Source organism: Musa acuminata, chromosome BXJ2-9, assembly GCF_036884655.1.
Source record: "Musa acuminata AAA Group cultivar baxijiao chromosome BXJ2-9, Cavendish_Baxijiao_AAA, whole genome shotgun sequence".
Taxonomy (NCBI): domain Eukaryota; kingdom Viridiplantae; phylum Streptophyta; class Magnoliopsida; order Zingiberales; family Musaceae; genus Musa; species Musa acuminata.
In genome coordinates this window covers 547,162-561,777 of record NC_088346.1, presented here as the reverse complement: position 1 = coordinate 561,777, position 14,616 = coordinate 547,162, and the positions used below count along the sequence as shown (strand labels likewise).

The 14,616-nt window shown below is 41.2% G+C and overlaps 2 protein-coding genes across 7 annotated transcripts; both read left to right on the top strand.

Moving 5' to 3' along the window:
- Positions 1-3: 3 nt before the first annotated feature.
- On the top strand, positions 4-2,250 carry LOC103996607 (uncharacterized). The gene is made up of 4 exons (XM_009417543.3): positions 4-898; positions 995-1,171; positions 1,269-1,360; positions 1,434-2,250. The coding sequence occupies exons 1-4, from the start codon at positions 149-151 to the stop codon at positions 2,080-2,082; spliced, it is 1,668 nt and encodes a 555-aa protein (XP_009415818.2). The 5' UTR covers positions 4-148; the 3' UTR covers positions 2,083-2,250.
- Positions 2,251-3,666: 1,416 nt separating this feature from the next.
- On the top strand, positions 3,667-14,321 carry LOC135622260 (paired amphipathic helix protein Sin3-like 4). Of its 6 annotated transcripts, none has more exons than XM_065123953.1 (23): positions 3,672-4,065; positions 4,557-4,721; positions 4,835-5,003; positions 5,091-5,177; positions 5,260-5,430; positions 5,624-5,945; positions 6,664-6,797; positions 8,043-8,142; positions 8,228-8,257; positions 8,430-8,695; positions 8,787-8,941; positions 9,180-9,304; positions 9,456-9,710; positions 9,895-10,572; positions 10,656-10,747; positions 11,219-11,890; positions 11,969-12,069; positions 12,162-12,300; positions 12,385-12,537; positions 12,861-13,033; positions 13,103-13,214; positions 13,322-13,500; positions 13,821-14,321. In XM_065123953.1, the coding sequence occupies exons 1-22, from the start codon at positions 3,995-3,997 to the stop codon at positions 13,475-13,477; spliced, it is 4,326 nt and encodes a 1,441-aa protein (XP_064980025.1). In that variant the 5' UTR covers positions 3,672-3,994; the 3' UTR covers positions 13,478-13,500; positions 13,821-14,321. The 6 variants fall into 6 exon arrangements, with proteins under 6 accessions (XP_064980028.1, XP_064980029.1, XP_064980025.1 ...); XM_065123954.1 differs by having other exon boundaries at positions 5,079-5,177; positions 8,043-8,118; XM_065123952.1 differs by having other exon boundaries at positions 5,079-5,177.
- Positions 14,322-14,616: the final 295 nt, after the last annotated feature.

Sequence of the window (14,616 nt, the reverse complement as noted above, 5' to 3'; positions counted from 1 at the left end):
CTCTGCCCTTCTTCTTCTCTCTTCCCCAGCAACTCCACGACTGCGTTGACGATCGCGTCAATTAGTGGAACGCGGGTGGCTGTGCTGTTTCTCTTCGTTGAGCTACCCCCCGCTTTGGATTTCTTTCCCTTGTAGAAAGAATATCATCATGGCGACGCTGGCACCCGGAATTCTGATGAAGCTGCTCGACGGCATGAAAACGGGGACGCGGGAGCGCCGCAGTGCGCTCTTGCAGGTCACCGACATCGTCCCCGCTGATCTGGACGAGAAGGATCTCTGGCCCAAGCGCGGTTTTTACATCAAACTCTCCGATTCGTCCCACTCCATCTACGTCACCCTTCCCTTCGACCAAGACGAGCTTGTTCTGAGCAACAAGCTGCAGCTCGGCCAGTTCATCCACGTCGACCGGTTGCAGCCAGCGTCGCCTGTTCCTGTCGTCGTGGGCGCCAAGCCGCTGCCCGGCCGGCACCCCCTCGTAGGTACGCCGGAACCCATCGTTCGAGTCAGAGGAGGCGGCGACGAGAAATCATCTGCGAAGCACACCGCGGCTTCTTCCGTTCACAGGAGGGGCTCATGGGAGCAGAACCATGTTCCTTCACCGATGATTGTAAAGCCGACCGCTTTGGATTTCGGAGAGAGAACGCCGATGAAGGACCGATTCCAAAGCAATGGTGTCTTGTCACCACCAGCAAGTGCGAGACTAGGCAAGGAAGTAAGCTCGGCGTTCGCCGTGGCATCATCTGTCAGTGGGGCTCTTCTGTCCCGGATGGCAGATGCCAGGGAAGCTGTAGGCTCGGGTTTGTTAAGGAAAAGCTGCAGCATCTCCAAGTTTTCGAGGAGCAAGTTTGTGGCCGAGCGAGAGGCTAAGACCCCGAGGAGTTCCTCCTCCTTTCCCGCTGTAGGTAGATTGCCTGTAAAAGGCTCGTCTGGAGAGAATGCTGGAACAGCATCTCTGTCGATTCTGACATGTTCTTTCCCCTCCCTCCCGTTACAGGAGAAGAATGCTACTAAGACCCCTCTGCTCAAGTCGAGAGGTGATGCAAGAGAGGAAGACTCTTCGTGGACGTCTGATGAACACAGCAGTTCGACTGCGATTGACAATGCTACTGCTGCAAAGCACATCTCCAGCGAACGCCTGTCCTTGCCCGGAAAGATCAACACCCTTGGAAAGGTGAAATAGACTTCTACTCAGTTTGGCTCGTGGAATTTGAAGTGTCTTCTTTCTATTGAGGATGAATTGGCATCGCACGCGCTCTGTTGACTTGCAGGAAGCACTAGAGCAAAGAAAAGCAGCTCAGAGGGTCGCTCTGCAGGCGCTGCGAGATGCTTCTGCTACCGAGACCATAGTTCGGGTTCTCAAGTAAGACTACAACACTTCTCCGAGACTTAAGTCTACGTACCTGGAACTGGGCTTCAGGTTTAGATCCTTGCAGGATGTTCTCGGAATTGAGCAGCAGCGCGAAACCAGAAGAACCAGCCGCTTGCTTCGATCAATTTCTGTGCTTTCATCAAGAGATCGTGCAGGCAGCGGCCGGTATAGAAGCAATTCAGGCAGCTACTACTTCAGTCGCTGAGGAATCCACGAAGGAACAAGGCGACAAGGACGATTCATCCGTCTTGCAAGCGAGAGATCACAACGCCGACAACCAACATGGGCAGTCAATCAAGAGAAGAGCAGCATCAGTAGTATCCAAGACCGATGAGAACAAAGTAGGCCTCGGCAAGCACCCAAGATCGGACTCGAATCACAAGGATAAGAAAGAGCAGGATGAGGCCAAGCTGCCGACTTCTACTTCTTCTTTGGGCAGATCAATAGAACTGGCAAAGCAGATACGAACTGAAGCAGGAAAATGGTTCATGGAGTTCCTGGAGGCAACGCTGGAATCGGGTTTTAAGACAACTAAAGGGGCCGTCGGTGGTGGCGGTCATCGGTCGAAGTCAGTCTGCTGCTGCCCCCAGTCGCTGATACTGCGGGTCATAAACTGGGTGGAGCTGGAGCGATGTGAAGGCGGCAAGAGGCCACTCCATCCAAGAACAGCACAAATAGCAAGAAAACTAAGAATCAAGGCAAAGAACCCCTAACCGGGTGAGGAATCCAGGAAACCGGTGATTGGTTTCTTTATCGACCGAGGTTGCCGATAACACCTCTAATACCTTTACTAGAGGTGCCATATTGGTTCATCCGAGAAGAGCGTATCTCCAGCTTCCATATTTCATAGTTATTGATGGATGATGATAATATTTATATGTGACGACGCATGATAGATTACATGATCGTTGTTAGTGTAAACAATATGGGGTGTGGCCTCGGGGCCGACGCGGCTTGGTTCAGGTCCGAGGTCTGGACGACGAGGATCTTTTCGGGGCGTACCTCTAGCCCGCCAAGGTGACAGAGTGTGGTGGTCGTTACGAGGATGTTGCCTCCTCGGAGTAAGGACTCCTCGTCTACGCGTCCCACGGGGATCTTCGGCTTCGCTCCTGCACAAAGGTCGGGTCGGGGTGCTCGGTCCGATCCCTCTGACGATCAAGTTAGTTGACGTGAAGGGGATTTGAGATGAAGAAGTCTTTTTGCTGTGTTTGTCTCTCTCTCCTTCCCGTTTCCTGATGTGCCCGCTTGCAGGGGACAGGCTGGTAGCATCTGACACCGACGTTGGTGTAGCGTGAGGGACCAAACCCGGGCAGGCGTTAATGCGGCTCGGCCGGTGTTCTGGTCCGTTTGATCGGGTGCTGTAGCGTTGATCGAGACGTTAGTCGAATCTTATCATAATTACTATCATCATCAATCGTGTTATGCTTTTAGCATATTATTGACGAAGAATTACTCCCAGAGCTAACCTTTATTGGTTCATACCGTAAACGTAGGATTTATGAGGATGAATTCGCGCAAGCTCATCTCCACAGCTATAGAGCGATTAATAACCTAATTCTGAACTAAAGCTTTACTTGTGGATAATTAAACATGACAAATAATCTCAAGGACCATTTTGTTTCCACCATAAACAAAAAGTAAGCTAACCTATCACATCATTGATTGCACGATTAGTGCTAATACATTATTTAAGACATGTCCTGTGTGTTCAATCGTCTTCTCCGGATTTCATCTACTGTGTATCCTACATCTTGTCAAACCTCCTACAGTATAATATGCATCATATAATGTGCCTTTTTTTCACCCTTAAAAGCTAAAAGACACCATCCTATATGAACCATATAATGTCTCTGGTGACCCTTAAAAGCTCAAATCTGGAAAGTCATATGTAAGAAGAATAACACAAATCATATGTCAAGCAAATGAAACGTGTCACAATGTTCAAGCCATCTTTCTCATGGTTGGGTCCTCATACATCTTACATGAGGTGAGGTAATCTCACCGCACCCCGAATTCTGGAAAGAAAAGGGGATGACTTGGGTAACTCGCCCGCCCACCCTAGAATCGACCGCATCTTCACCGTCCAACCTCGGCTAAAGCCTCGAAATCGGACGGGCGTGGCTGTCTCATCACGGACCGTTGGATGGGCGGGACGGCTAACGCCTGATCAAGAGGCGTCGCCCGCCGATCCGACGGCTAGAAAGGGAGGATTTCGAGCCGAGTTGGTTCCTGTGACTTAGCAGGTATATGTAAGCGAGCCCTCACCGCTGGTTTCCTTTCGTTTTAGTTTTAAGCCTTCTCGTGTCGTCTCGTCTCCGCCCTTGGCTTCCTCCTGGTCTCTTTAGATAGAGGCAAAAAAGAGCTCATGCCCCTCCTCCCTCTCCTCTCTCTTGCGCGTCACCTTCGCTTGGGCTTCTACAGCGAGCTTTCTCCACCTCGATCCCCTCGAATTCACCGTCTCAGATCGCTTCGATCGGAATTCGAGCCGAGGGAGGAGTCGCAGTGGAGAATGATCGAGCGTTTGCTTCTAGTTGGGGTTTGATCCGCGGTTCGTGTGTGAAAGAAAGCAGAAAAGAGGATCTTGGTTACTTACGTGGTTTACCCACGTCGGTGTTTCATGGGTCGATGAAAGGGGCGCCGGAGGAAGCACTGATGGGTTCCCAACTTAAACGGCCCAACGTTCCTCGAGTGGATCCGTGAGTTTCGCCTTCTCCGTCGTATTATGGTTCGTGTATCGGTTCGCTGTCCGCGATTTCTTTTCTCGAAGAGGCCGACTTTATTTGTGGGGTTTTTTTGGATTGTGTTGTCTGTTCGACGGCTGTTAAAAAAGAAGAAGAAGCAGTTTCTTCGGATTATTTTGATTATGAGTTCTTTTGTTTACGATCCTTTGCTTCATGGGAGATACGGATGTCGCAAAATTCTTTTTCTCTGTTTTTTCTTTATCAATTCATCGTTGATATGATCTTATTTTCTGGGAGCTTTGGTCGTCAAGCAACCATCCCATTTATAATTTCTTTTCTCAGGTTTGATCAGTCAGATATATAATTTTTTGGAGGAGAGAGACGAAGAGAAAGCCTTTTTCTTTTATTTCTTTGCGTTTTGGGTCGCTCTCATCTTTTATTTAGGAAAGATATGATATGGGCTTGGATCTGTTGTGGTTCAATGGATTTGGTTGGTTTTTTTACAGGTCTATGCAAACCCATATGGCGCCGGCATCGGCAGCAAGTAATACTCCCAAACTCACCACTAACGATGCCCTAGCCTATCTCAAGGCCGTGAAGGATATATTTCAAGACAAAAGGGAAAAATACGATGAATTTCTTGAGGTCATGAAGGACTTCAAGAGCCAGAGGTTCAACTCGATTTCCTCTCTCAGTTACTATTGCTACCAAGTTTTCTTTTTTCTCTTCTCCACAGATGTGTGTTTGATGCTTATTTGTATGCGATGTTCTGAACTAATTGCAGGATTGACACTAATGGGGTCATCATGAGGGTGAAGGAATTATTTAAGGGTCATCGCGATCTGATATTGGGCTTTAACACCTTCTTGCCAAAGGGATATGAAATTAAGTTACCGGAAGAAAAGAAACCAGTTGAATTTGAGGAAGCAATCAATTTTGTCAACAAAATTAAGGTATTTTAATCCTAGAATTGTTTTTTGCTAGTGCGTTGGTAGGTGCAACCATGATGCAAATTATACTGCTGGCAGAATCGTTTCCAGAATGATGATCACGTTTACAAGTCATTCTTAGATATTCTGAATATGTACCGAAGGGAGAATAAGTCAATCCATGAGGTCTACCAGGAGGTATTTTTCTCCCAGTTAGTGTTGTGGTCTTTGATAACCAAGTATTGGCGATTGAAACAATCTATGCTGCATATGCTTCTAGGTAGCAGCTCTCTTTCAGAATCATCATGATTTACTCGAGGAGTTCACACACTTTTTGCCTGATGCCTCTGCAACATATGCGCCACATCATGCATATTCTGGTCGAGGCTTTGTGCAACGAGATGACAGGAGCTCTTTGATGCCTACAGCAAGGCATATTCATGGGGATAAGGTACATCTACAGTTTAATTTTCTTTTATCCAGCGAAGGTAGATGCTATATGCTAAGCTTTTTTAGGGCTGATTTATTAGTTCAGATATTTGTGCTGTTATCTTTATGTGCATATGTTTCTAAAAGAAGTCAACATTAAGTTGGTATCTTTGTGTTATGAACTGAAATGAATGAATCTTTCCATGGTTTTATAGAGAGAGAGATCTTATACGTCACATGCCGATCGCGATTTTAGTGTTGATCATCCTGATACAGAGCATGATAGGCAGAGAAGGCATGCAGAAAGGGAAAAGGATAGAAAGGAAGATAGGGACAAGAGAGACCGTGAACGGGATGAGAAGGATATAGAGCATGATAGTGGAGATTTAGATGAGGCAAATAGAAGGCATAAATTTCAATCTAGAAGAATGGATGACTCTGTTGCTGAGCCAAAGCAGCAAAGGGGTGACTGTACCGAGAATATTGGCACGTATAGCATTTCAGTTTCATCATCTGATGATAAGAATGCTTTGAAGAGTAAGTCTTTTGCCTTTGTTGTTTGATTCAGATGTCTCATGGATGCAGCCTGCTTGTGGCATCAATAACATACTATATTTTTGTCACATACAATGTATACTACCTGATAATCGCATTGTTATATTTCCAATTTTATTGTTTTTTGGATACTGCATTATAATTAAACCCATTGCTTTATTTATCCTTCTTAGAGCAAAATATAAATGGGTTTTGTGACTGTCACTGTAATTGTACTTCATAATTTCAATTCTTAACACTTATTTGATGATTCTGTACAAGGCTCATTTCTGCTATGTTTGAGATCATCAAGTTAAATTCATCATCATAATTAGTACCTTGTTGTTAAATTCTGCTTCCTATTCTCGAGAAATGTCCATTTGCTTCCATCTTGAATCAGCTAGAAAATCTGCCTAGTTAGCAATTGGCTCTGGGGAGCTGATTTTTCTATGCTTGGGCATGAAGTGCTGAACTCATGTGAGGTTGATCCTAGTAATAGAATTCTACATTTTGAGAGACACTTCAGTTAAGATTGTCTTATGAATTTGAAGAGTGGTTCATGCAGTTAGGTTTAACAGTTTGAGGAGATCTACTTTTTGCTTGGTTAAGTTTCCTGTTACAGTTGTCTGGTTAGAAGTTCACCAATAATAATCAATGGTTCTTTGATGCGCATTCTTTAATCTTGTAATACCTTATCTTTTATTCAATTTCAATGCGGCAGGTGTGTATACCCGAGAATTTAACTTTTGCGAGAAAGTCAAGGAGAAGTTGCACCCTGACACTTACCAGGAATTTTTGAAATGCCTTCACATATACAGCAAAGAGATAATAAACAGAACAGAGTTAAAGAATCTGGTAAGTTTTTGATTATTCAGCTTCCACAACAAAGTGATTATGCTGCCCTTGCTTGCACCATTTTTTCACCTACTGCTATGCTTCATGCATCTTATTCTTGTCAGCATTGTTCTATTTTGTGAACATTGCTTAAGTTGCTACAAATGTTGTCATGTTTAATTGCACTTTCTTAATCACTGCTGCCCTTGCTTAAACCATTTTTTCACCAACTGCTACCCTTTATATATATTAGTCTTGTCAGCATTGTACTATTTTTTAAGCATTGCCTAAGTTGCTGCAAATGTTGGCACGTTTAATTTCACTTTCATAATTACCGCTACCCTTGCTTGCATCATTTTTTCACCTACTGCTACCCTCCTCGATTTTACCTTGAATATATTTGTGACCAGTGTTGGTTCTCTTGTATCAAAGAAAGTGCATGTAATATGCTTAGTTACCATAGAAACAGTGTTGAGATGTGAATCAGGCTAAATATAAAAAGAATATTTTAAAATGTATTAACCAATTTTAATGCGACTGCTGTCAGATATTCTGTCTGCACAGACAGACTGCACGTTGAATACATGAACATATGAATTACATGAATAGGTTCATGCAGATCTATAATTCTCTATATCTGTGGTAAATGAAGATATGGAAGATAACTTAAGTTGTATTATGTCAAAGAGGCTGATAAAAAAAGGTCTGATTCAAGGATGAGCTAGCACATGAGTTCAATTGAAACTTAGAGGTATCTTCTTCAGATGCAACATGATATAAGAAGACACTGATGGGGGGAGAGTAAGAACCCTGATTATCTAGAGGTAAAATTCAGTAGATACCAGGCCAAGTTGCAAAAGTTACATTGATTGGGAAGGATAGTTCCTCTGTACATTGACCCTCTCCTTGTCACAAAATGTTTGTCTAACTGCCTACAATTTGCTGTGACACTGACTTGGTATTTGTCACATTTTAATAGCCTTGGCACATTTAGGTGCCAAATTTTTTAATGAAAGAATGTACTTTTGACCGTATTTTGTATTCACAATAAATTGCACATATTTCTAGATGTCTCTGAGTTTGTATATTTTTTCTGTTGTTTTTGTATTATCTCTGGCCTATATGTACATGTACATGTATATGTATATGTACATGTACATGTATATGTACATGTACATGTATATGTATATGTACATGTACATGTACATATGTATGTATGTATGTATTTTTCTTATTGTTTCTGAAAGGTAGTGCTTGTTGTTGTAGGTAAGCGATATCCTTGGAAAGCATCTGGATCTCATGGAAGGCTTCAATGAATTTTTGGCCCATTGTGAAAATATAGGTGGGCTTGTACATGTTCCTATTGGTGGGATTCGATCTTCGTTATACATGTTCTATTAACATATGGTTGTATAGGCCTTCGTAGTCTCTAACTGTAAACCCCTGTGCAGATGGATTTCTCGAAGGTGTATTCAACAAAAGTATGTCTGTGGAGATTCCTTCCCAGTACTTATAGTTGAAATTGGTTAACTTCTTTTCTTGAGTAGAAAGTCTTTTTTTGGCTACTCAAGAAGTTTTGGAATTTTAACTATGTGATTTTTGTCTAGTTCATTAAGTAGTGTGACATACTAAAATAATCCTTGTGCAATGAAGGGCATACAGCTAGGCCAATTAAGATAGAGGACAGAGACAGAGAAAGGGAGCGGGACATGGATGAGCAGAAGGATTCTGAAAGGGAGAGAAATAATGAAAGGGAAAGAGTTGATAAAGGTGCTCTTTACAATTCTAAGGAGGGTGCTTCACACAAGGCTACTTTCTTCTCAAGCAAAGAAAAATATAATTTATGGAAACCAATTTCAGAGCTTGATCTCTCAAATTGTCAACGTTGTACCCCAAGTTACCGTCTTCTGCCAAAAAATGTAATCATCACCCATTGTTGTGTTTTTTGCACCTTATATTTCTCAAATGTCTCCAGTTTTCATGTTAATGTTTTATCTCTTCTCTTGTCAGTATCCAATTCCTCCTGCTAGCCACAGGACTGAACTTGGAGTGTCAGTATTAAATGATGTATGGGTATCAGTGACTTCTGGAAGTGAGGATTACTCTTTCAAGCACATGCGCAAAAACCAATACGAAGAAAGTTTATTTAGATGTGAAGATGATAGGTACGGTTTAAGTCCTCTCAAATTTATTATTCCCCTATTTCGTACCAATTATAGATATAAGATGAATTTTATCATTCATGAATCTGGAACTGGCTACTTTTATTGTATATTTTTTTCTTTTCTTTTTCATGTCATCTCACTTACCATAAGAGTTTCTGTCAGAAAAATAAATCTAACTACTACTTAGATGGCTATATTATCTCTCATTGGCCTCCTTTTCTCCATGAAATGTGTACAGATTTGAGCTGGATATGTTATTGGAATCGGTGAATGTCACAACCAAGCGAGTAGAGGAATTGCTAGAAATGACACAAGATCCTGTCAAATCAGAAAATCTAATTCACATTGGAGACCATCTTTCTTGTCAGTATGCATGATTATTTATTGGATAGCATATTTCTTTTCGTGTAATATGTTTCATTTCAGCTTTCCATCATATTGTTCTCATTTTTTTCTTTTCATTACACTTTTTTATTTGTCTTCTTTTTAAATTGTGTTTTTTCTTCTCAAATAGCTTTGAATTTGAGGTGCATTGAACGTTTGTATGGAGACCATGGTCTTGATGTCATGGACGTACTTCACAAGAATGCTGGTCTTGCTTTGCCAGTCATATTAACCCGCCTGAAGCAAAAGCAAGAGGAATGGTCTAGGTGTCGTTCAGATTTCAATAAAGTTTGGGCAGAAATATATGCTAAGAATTATCATAAGTCACTCGATCATCGCTGTTTCTATTTCAAGCAACAGGATACAAAGAGCTTGAGCACAAAGGGTATGTAATCTGTTGTTGTTTACGACATTTTAGTGTTGTCCTAAAAACAACTTTTTAGTATCGTTGTGCATTTAAAACAGGGATTCTCATCGCTTCTAAAGCACGTTAAGTTTTAAGTTGAAGTCCTATTGTTCATTATGTTTCTGTAGGTCTGTGTAATGTGTTGCTAATGTTTTCTGAATAGCTTTGCTGGCTGAGATTAAAGAAATCAATGACAAGATGAAGGAGGAGGATGACATTCTTCTCGCTGTTGCTGCCAGAAATAGGCGGCCTATACTTCCCAACATGGAATTTGAGTATGTAGATGTAGATATCCATGAGGATTTGTATCAGATCATTAAATATTCATGTGGAGAAGTTTGCACATCTTTGGAACAAGTGGACAAAGTCATGAAGATATGGACCACCTTTTTGGAGCCCTTAATGTGTGTTCGATCTAGAAATCAAGGTGAAGAAGATGCTCAAGATGCAAAACCTAAAAACCGTGCTGTCAAAACCAGTATGGTAGGCGTGGGTGAAAATAATCGGAGTTCTGGTGTTGATTGTGCTGGTGCTACCAGGCAAAACAATGGTGATGGGAACATTTCACCCGAACAAGTAGCTCCATGCAGAACTAAGTTGGCCAGTGGAGACACAACAGTTACTGAAAATGGTTTTCATAACATAGATCGAACAACTCGCCATAGTGAAAATCTTGGTAACAAACCACTGCAAGGAAGAGGGCAGGGCAGTGCTCCAATGGCTGATGAAGTGTCTGGAATAAACGGACAATATGTACCTGCAGAGCCTTTACAGGATAACATTTATGTTGCTGGTGGAGCTGAACAAAGTCAGAATAGAACAAACCTGGAGATCATATCAGGTTCAAGGATAACATCATTGATATTTATATTTCTTCTCATTCTTATTGCAAAGTAACTTAACCTTTTTTGTTCTCTTTTTAAGGAGCTAATAGTGCCTCTCTAAGAACTGGTCATTTTGGAATGGAAACAGTAGTTGAACCTCGAGCTACCAATGAAATTTTACCATCTTCAGAGGTATAAATTTTGCATTTTTATGATTTTGAGTTTTTCTACTCTGGTATATGGCTATAGTTAATGCTTTTGGGCTTAACCCTTAGAGGCTTTTGTGTTATTAAGGAGTTACACGTTTGGTGCTGTTCCATACCTATATTATATTGCACCAATATGGTGCTGACACATGGACACAATCTGTGCTTACCAAGGGTGTACAACCATTATTCCTTTGGATGAACACTATCTGTGTCAGTTGCTAATCTTTGTTTCCTTGCTTGAAATTCTTGCAGCAGTTACTTGTTATGTCTGGCTAGATTCGATTTCTATAATCATCATGGCAATGAAAAATTTTTTTGGCAAATAAATGCTTGTGTGTTTGGCCTTAAATATATGAATCCAGGTGCTGTTTGTCCTGGTAATAGTTTGTTGTGTTCTACCTCAGAATCGACAGTCTCATTTTTAACTTGATATTACTATATTGAAATGTGCTAGGGTGAACAAACTGGAAGGCCCATTGTATCAGCAAATGGTGCTAGCACCACTGAAAACAACAAGGGTCACAGGCCTAATGAAGGTTCTGCTTCCCTTAATAACCTTACGGTTGAAAGAGAAGAAGGTGAATTGTCACCTACTGGAGATTTTGGAGAGGATAATTTTGTGACTTTTGGAGATGCTGCTATAAATGTTGCTCCTAAAGGGAAGGACACTTCTGCCAGCAGACAGTTCCACGTCAGACCTGGAGAAGTAGAGGCTTCTTGTGGTGAAGCTGCAGGGGAGAATGATGCTGATGCTGATGATGAGGGTGAGGAAAGTGCTCAACGGTCTACAGAGGTTAGTGAAAATGCATCGGAGGCTGGTGAGGATGTCTCAGGCAGCGAATCTGGTGATGGTGGGGAATGTTCTCGGGAAGATCACGAGGAGGAAGAGGATGATGCTGAGAATGATCAGGATGGTAAGGCTGAAAGTGAGGGTGAAGCTGAAGGAACGACTGATACACATGATGCTGAAGGAGAAATTACCTCATTACCATTTTCAGAACGAATTCTACACACGGTTAAGCCTCTTGCAAGGCATGTACCTGCCGCATTACATAACAAGGAAGATAAATATTCGCGGATTTTTTACGGAAACGATTCATTTTATGTGCTGTTTCGTCTTCATCAGGTCAGGTTTTTTTTTATTGGGATATTTTGTAGCTGATATTTCATATAGTTGTTTATAGATCTTTTATCTGCCTTTCAGACTTTGTATGAAAGGATACTCTCAGCCAAGACGAACTCATCAGCTGCTGAAAAGAAATGGAGAAGTTCTAAAGATACAACCCCTCCTGACTTATATGCCAAGTATTAGACATTGACAACCGTGCCTCTCACACTTTGTATTATTTTTTGTGGATTACCATTCTTGAAAGTCTCTAATATATATGACTTTGCAGATTTATAAGTGCTCTATACCACCTACTTGATGGTTCTGCTGACAATACCAAGTTTGAAGATGATTGCCGTACGATCATTGGAACTCAATCCTATCTACTTTTTACGTTGGACAAGCTAATCTATAAAGTTGTTAAACAGGTAATATCTATAGTATTACATGGTTGTTAATCAATGATCCCCTTTCTTTCCTCAAGGGCCTACTTGTCTTTATATATTTTTCAGCTTCAAGCAATGGCTTCAGATGAGATAGACAATAAGCTTCTTCAACTCTCCTTGTATGAAAAATCAAGGCGATCGGGCAGATCTTCTGATTTAGTTTATCATGAGAACATTCGTGTGCTTCTTCATGATGAGAACATATACAGATTTGAATGTGTGAGTTTCTAGTCTCCTTTTTTCCCCAAGCGTTTAGGGAAATAAATTTCCACATGTTGCTTTATCCTTGTCCCTTTATGTGTACCACAATATTACTGTCAAAAACATTACTGCAAAAAACTAGTACTAGAAGCTATTGTTTATAGTATTCGGCATTTCTATCTTGTTTTAGCAGGCAAGAAAGGATATGTGATTACGAAAAAGTGAAATGCATAAGTTCTGTTTCAAATATTTGATTATAAGAAGTTTACTTACAAATTCTGAATATTTGAAATAGTTTATCAGTTCTCACTTTTTTTTTTTTATATGCTTTTCTTCGTCAGTTTTCACAGTCTTCATATGTGACCCGGCTATCCATTCAGCTTATGGAATATGGACACGAGAAGCCCGAAGCCACTGCTGTCTCTATGGATCCCAGCTTTTCAGCTTATCTTTACAGTGATTTTCTGTCGAGTATTCCAGACAAGAAAGGAGCAGAGGGTGTCTTTCTGAGAAGGTTAGCATGATATAGTCTTTTCGTGTTTTTTTAAAGAACTTGATGTTTTGACTGCCTAACATTCTGCAGGAACAAACGCAAATATGGGGATGATGATGAATATGCTTCTACTTACAAGGCCATGAGTAGGTTCCAAGTTATCAATGGTTTGGAATGCAAGATATCTTGCAGTTCCTCAAAGGTACTTGATCAAAGCTTCTAATTAGAAGCTCTAGTCCTGATATCCAGGCCTGTTAATTTGTTAAGTGTGGGTATATCTTATGGAACTTTTCTTGCTTTGCTTCCCAGGTGTCTTATGTGCTAGACACAGAAGATTTCCTGTTCCGAGGGAGAAAGAAAAGGATATATTCTTGTGGGGGGACCATTATTTGTGGCCAAGCTCAACCTTCACAAGCACATGATGCAAAAGTACAGCAGTTTCATCGATTCTTATCCAGATCCTAGAGCACCTTGCCACAAGAAAAGTGGTAAGTTTTTTTCCTTGCAAAAACATTTATGTTTATTATTCTTTTCCTGTTCATTTGTTTGCAATGCTTCCTATTACTATTAATGTTTCAACAATGATCACCCTTATTGGAAATTTGGAATTATCTTTGTCAGAGTAGGAATTTCTATTAATTAAGAACTTCCTTTGGTCATTTGGGCTCCAACTTAAATCAGCAGGCATGGTATTTGGTAGGATGAGTTTGAACAAATATCAAGCTGCTTGTTATTTTTGTCTGTCTTGATTATTTCCACACGAGCAAGCGATCACGACTTCTAATCTGGCATCACCTCTCTTGTGCAGTGGCTGTTTGTCGAGTCAAAAAATCCAACCCGGCAGCCCTCCCCTCAGCTGCGATACTGAAAATTCTGGCATTTTCTTTTTCGCCTCCTGCATCTTGCTGTCCTGGAAATAATAGCCAGGGAGAATTCTGGTACATACGGCGATCATTATAACTTCATTCTAGTGGCTTTACAATCACATATTTGTATATATGTATGACCCTCAACTTCCTTGCTCGCATGGATATTCCAAGTTTCTTTTCCCCGTGCCCTCGGCTCACATATTGATTGTCTACCAGAACACACTGTAACATTGAGATGTAACCTGCTTACTCCTGTAACAAGTGTAGGTATCAGCGGCCTGTACCTTGTATGTGATCGTTAGGAATATCTAGTGATTTGCATCTTGTTGAGGGAGTTGGGACGGCAGTCCGTTTGATGTAAACTTTTCTTGTGAATTGTCTTGTTCCCAGCAGGAGTTGCAATGTGATTCTGGTCACCAAATTGTTGCTTTTGGTTTAAATGTGATCTCAAAGCTGAAGGGTCTGAGCATTGTTGTTCTTTTTAGTCTGACATTTACATCCTTAGGAGCGCCATGTCACAATTTTCTTCATCAGCACACCATGGATTAAACGCTAAAGCTTCGTTGTCATGGTGAAGTCCAATTGAAGTTTTAATATATAAATAATAAATGATAAATACGGAGAAAAGTTTATAGGATAAGATAAATGGAGATATCAACACCACCGAATTAATATTTGAAGTATGGAATTTAAAGAACAAGATTATTAATCCTGCGATAGACGAATTAGATATGC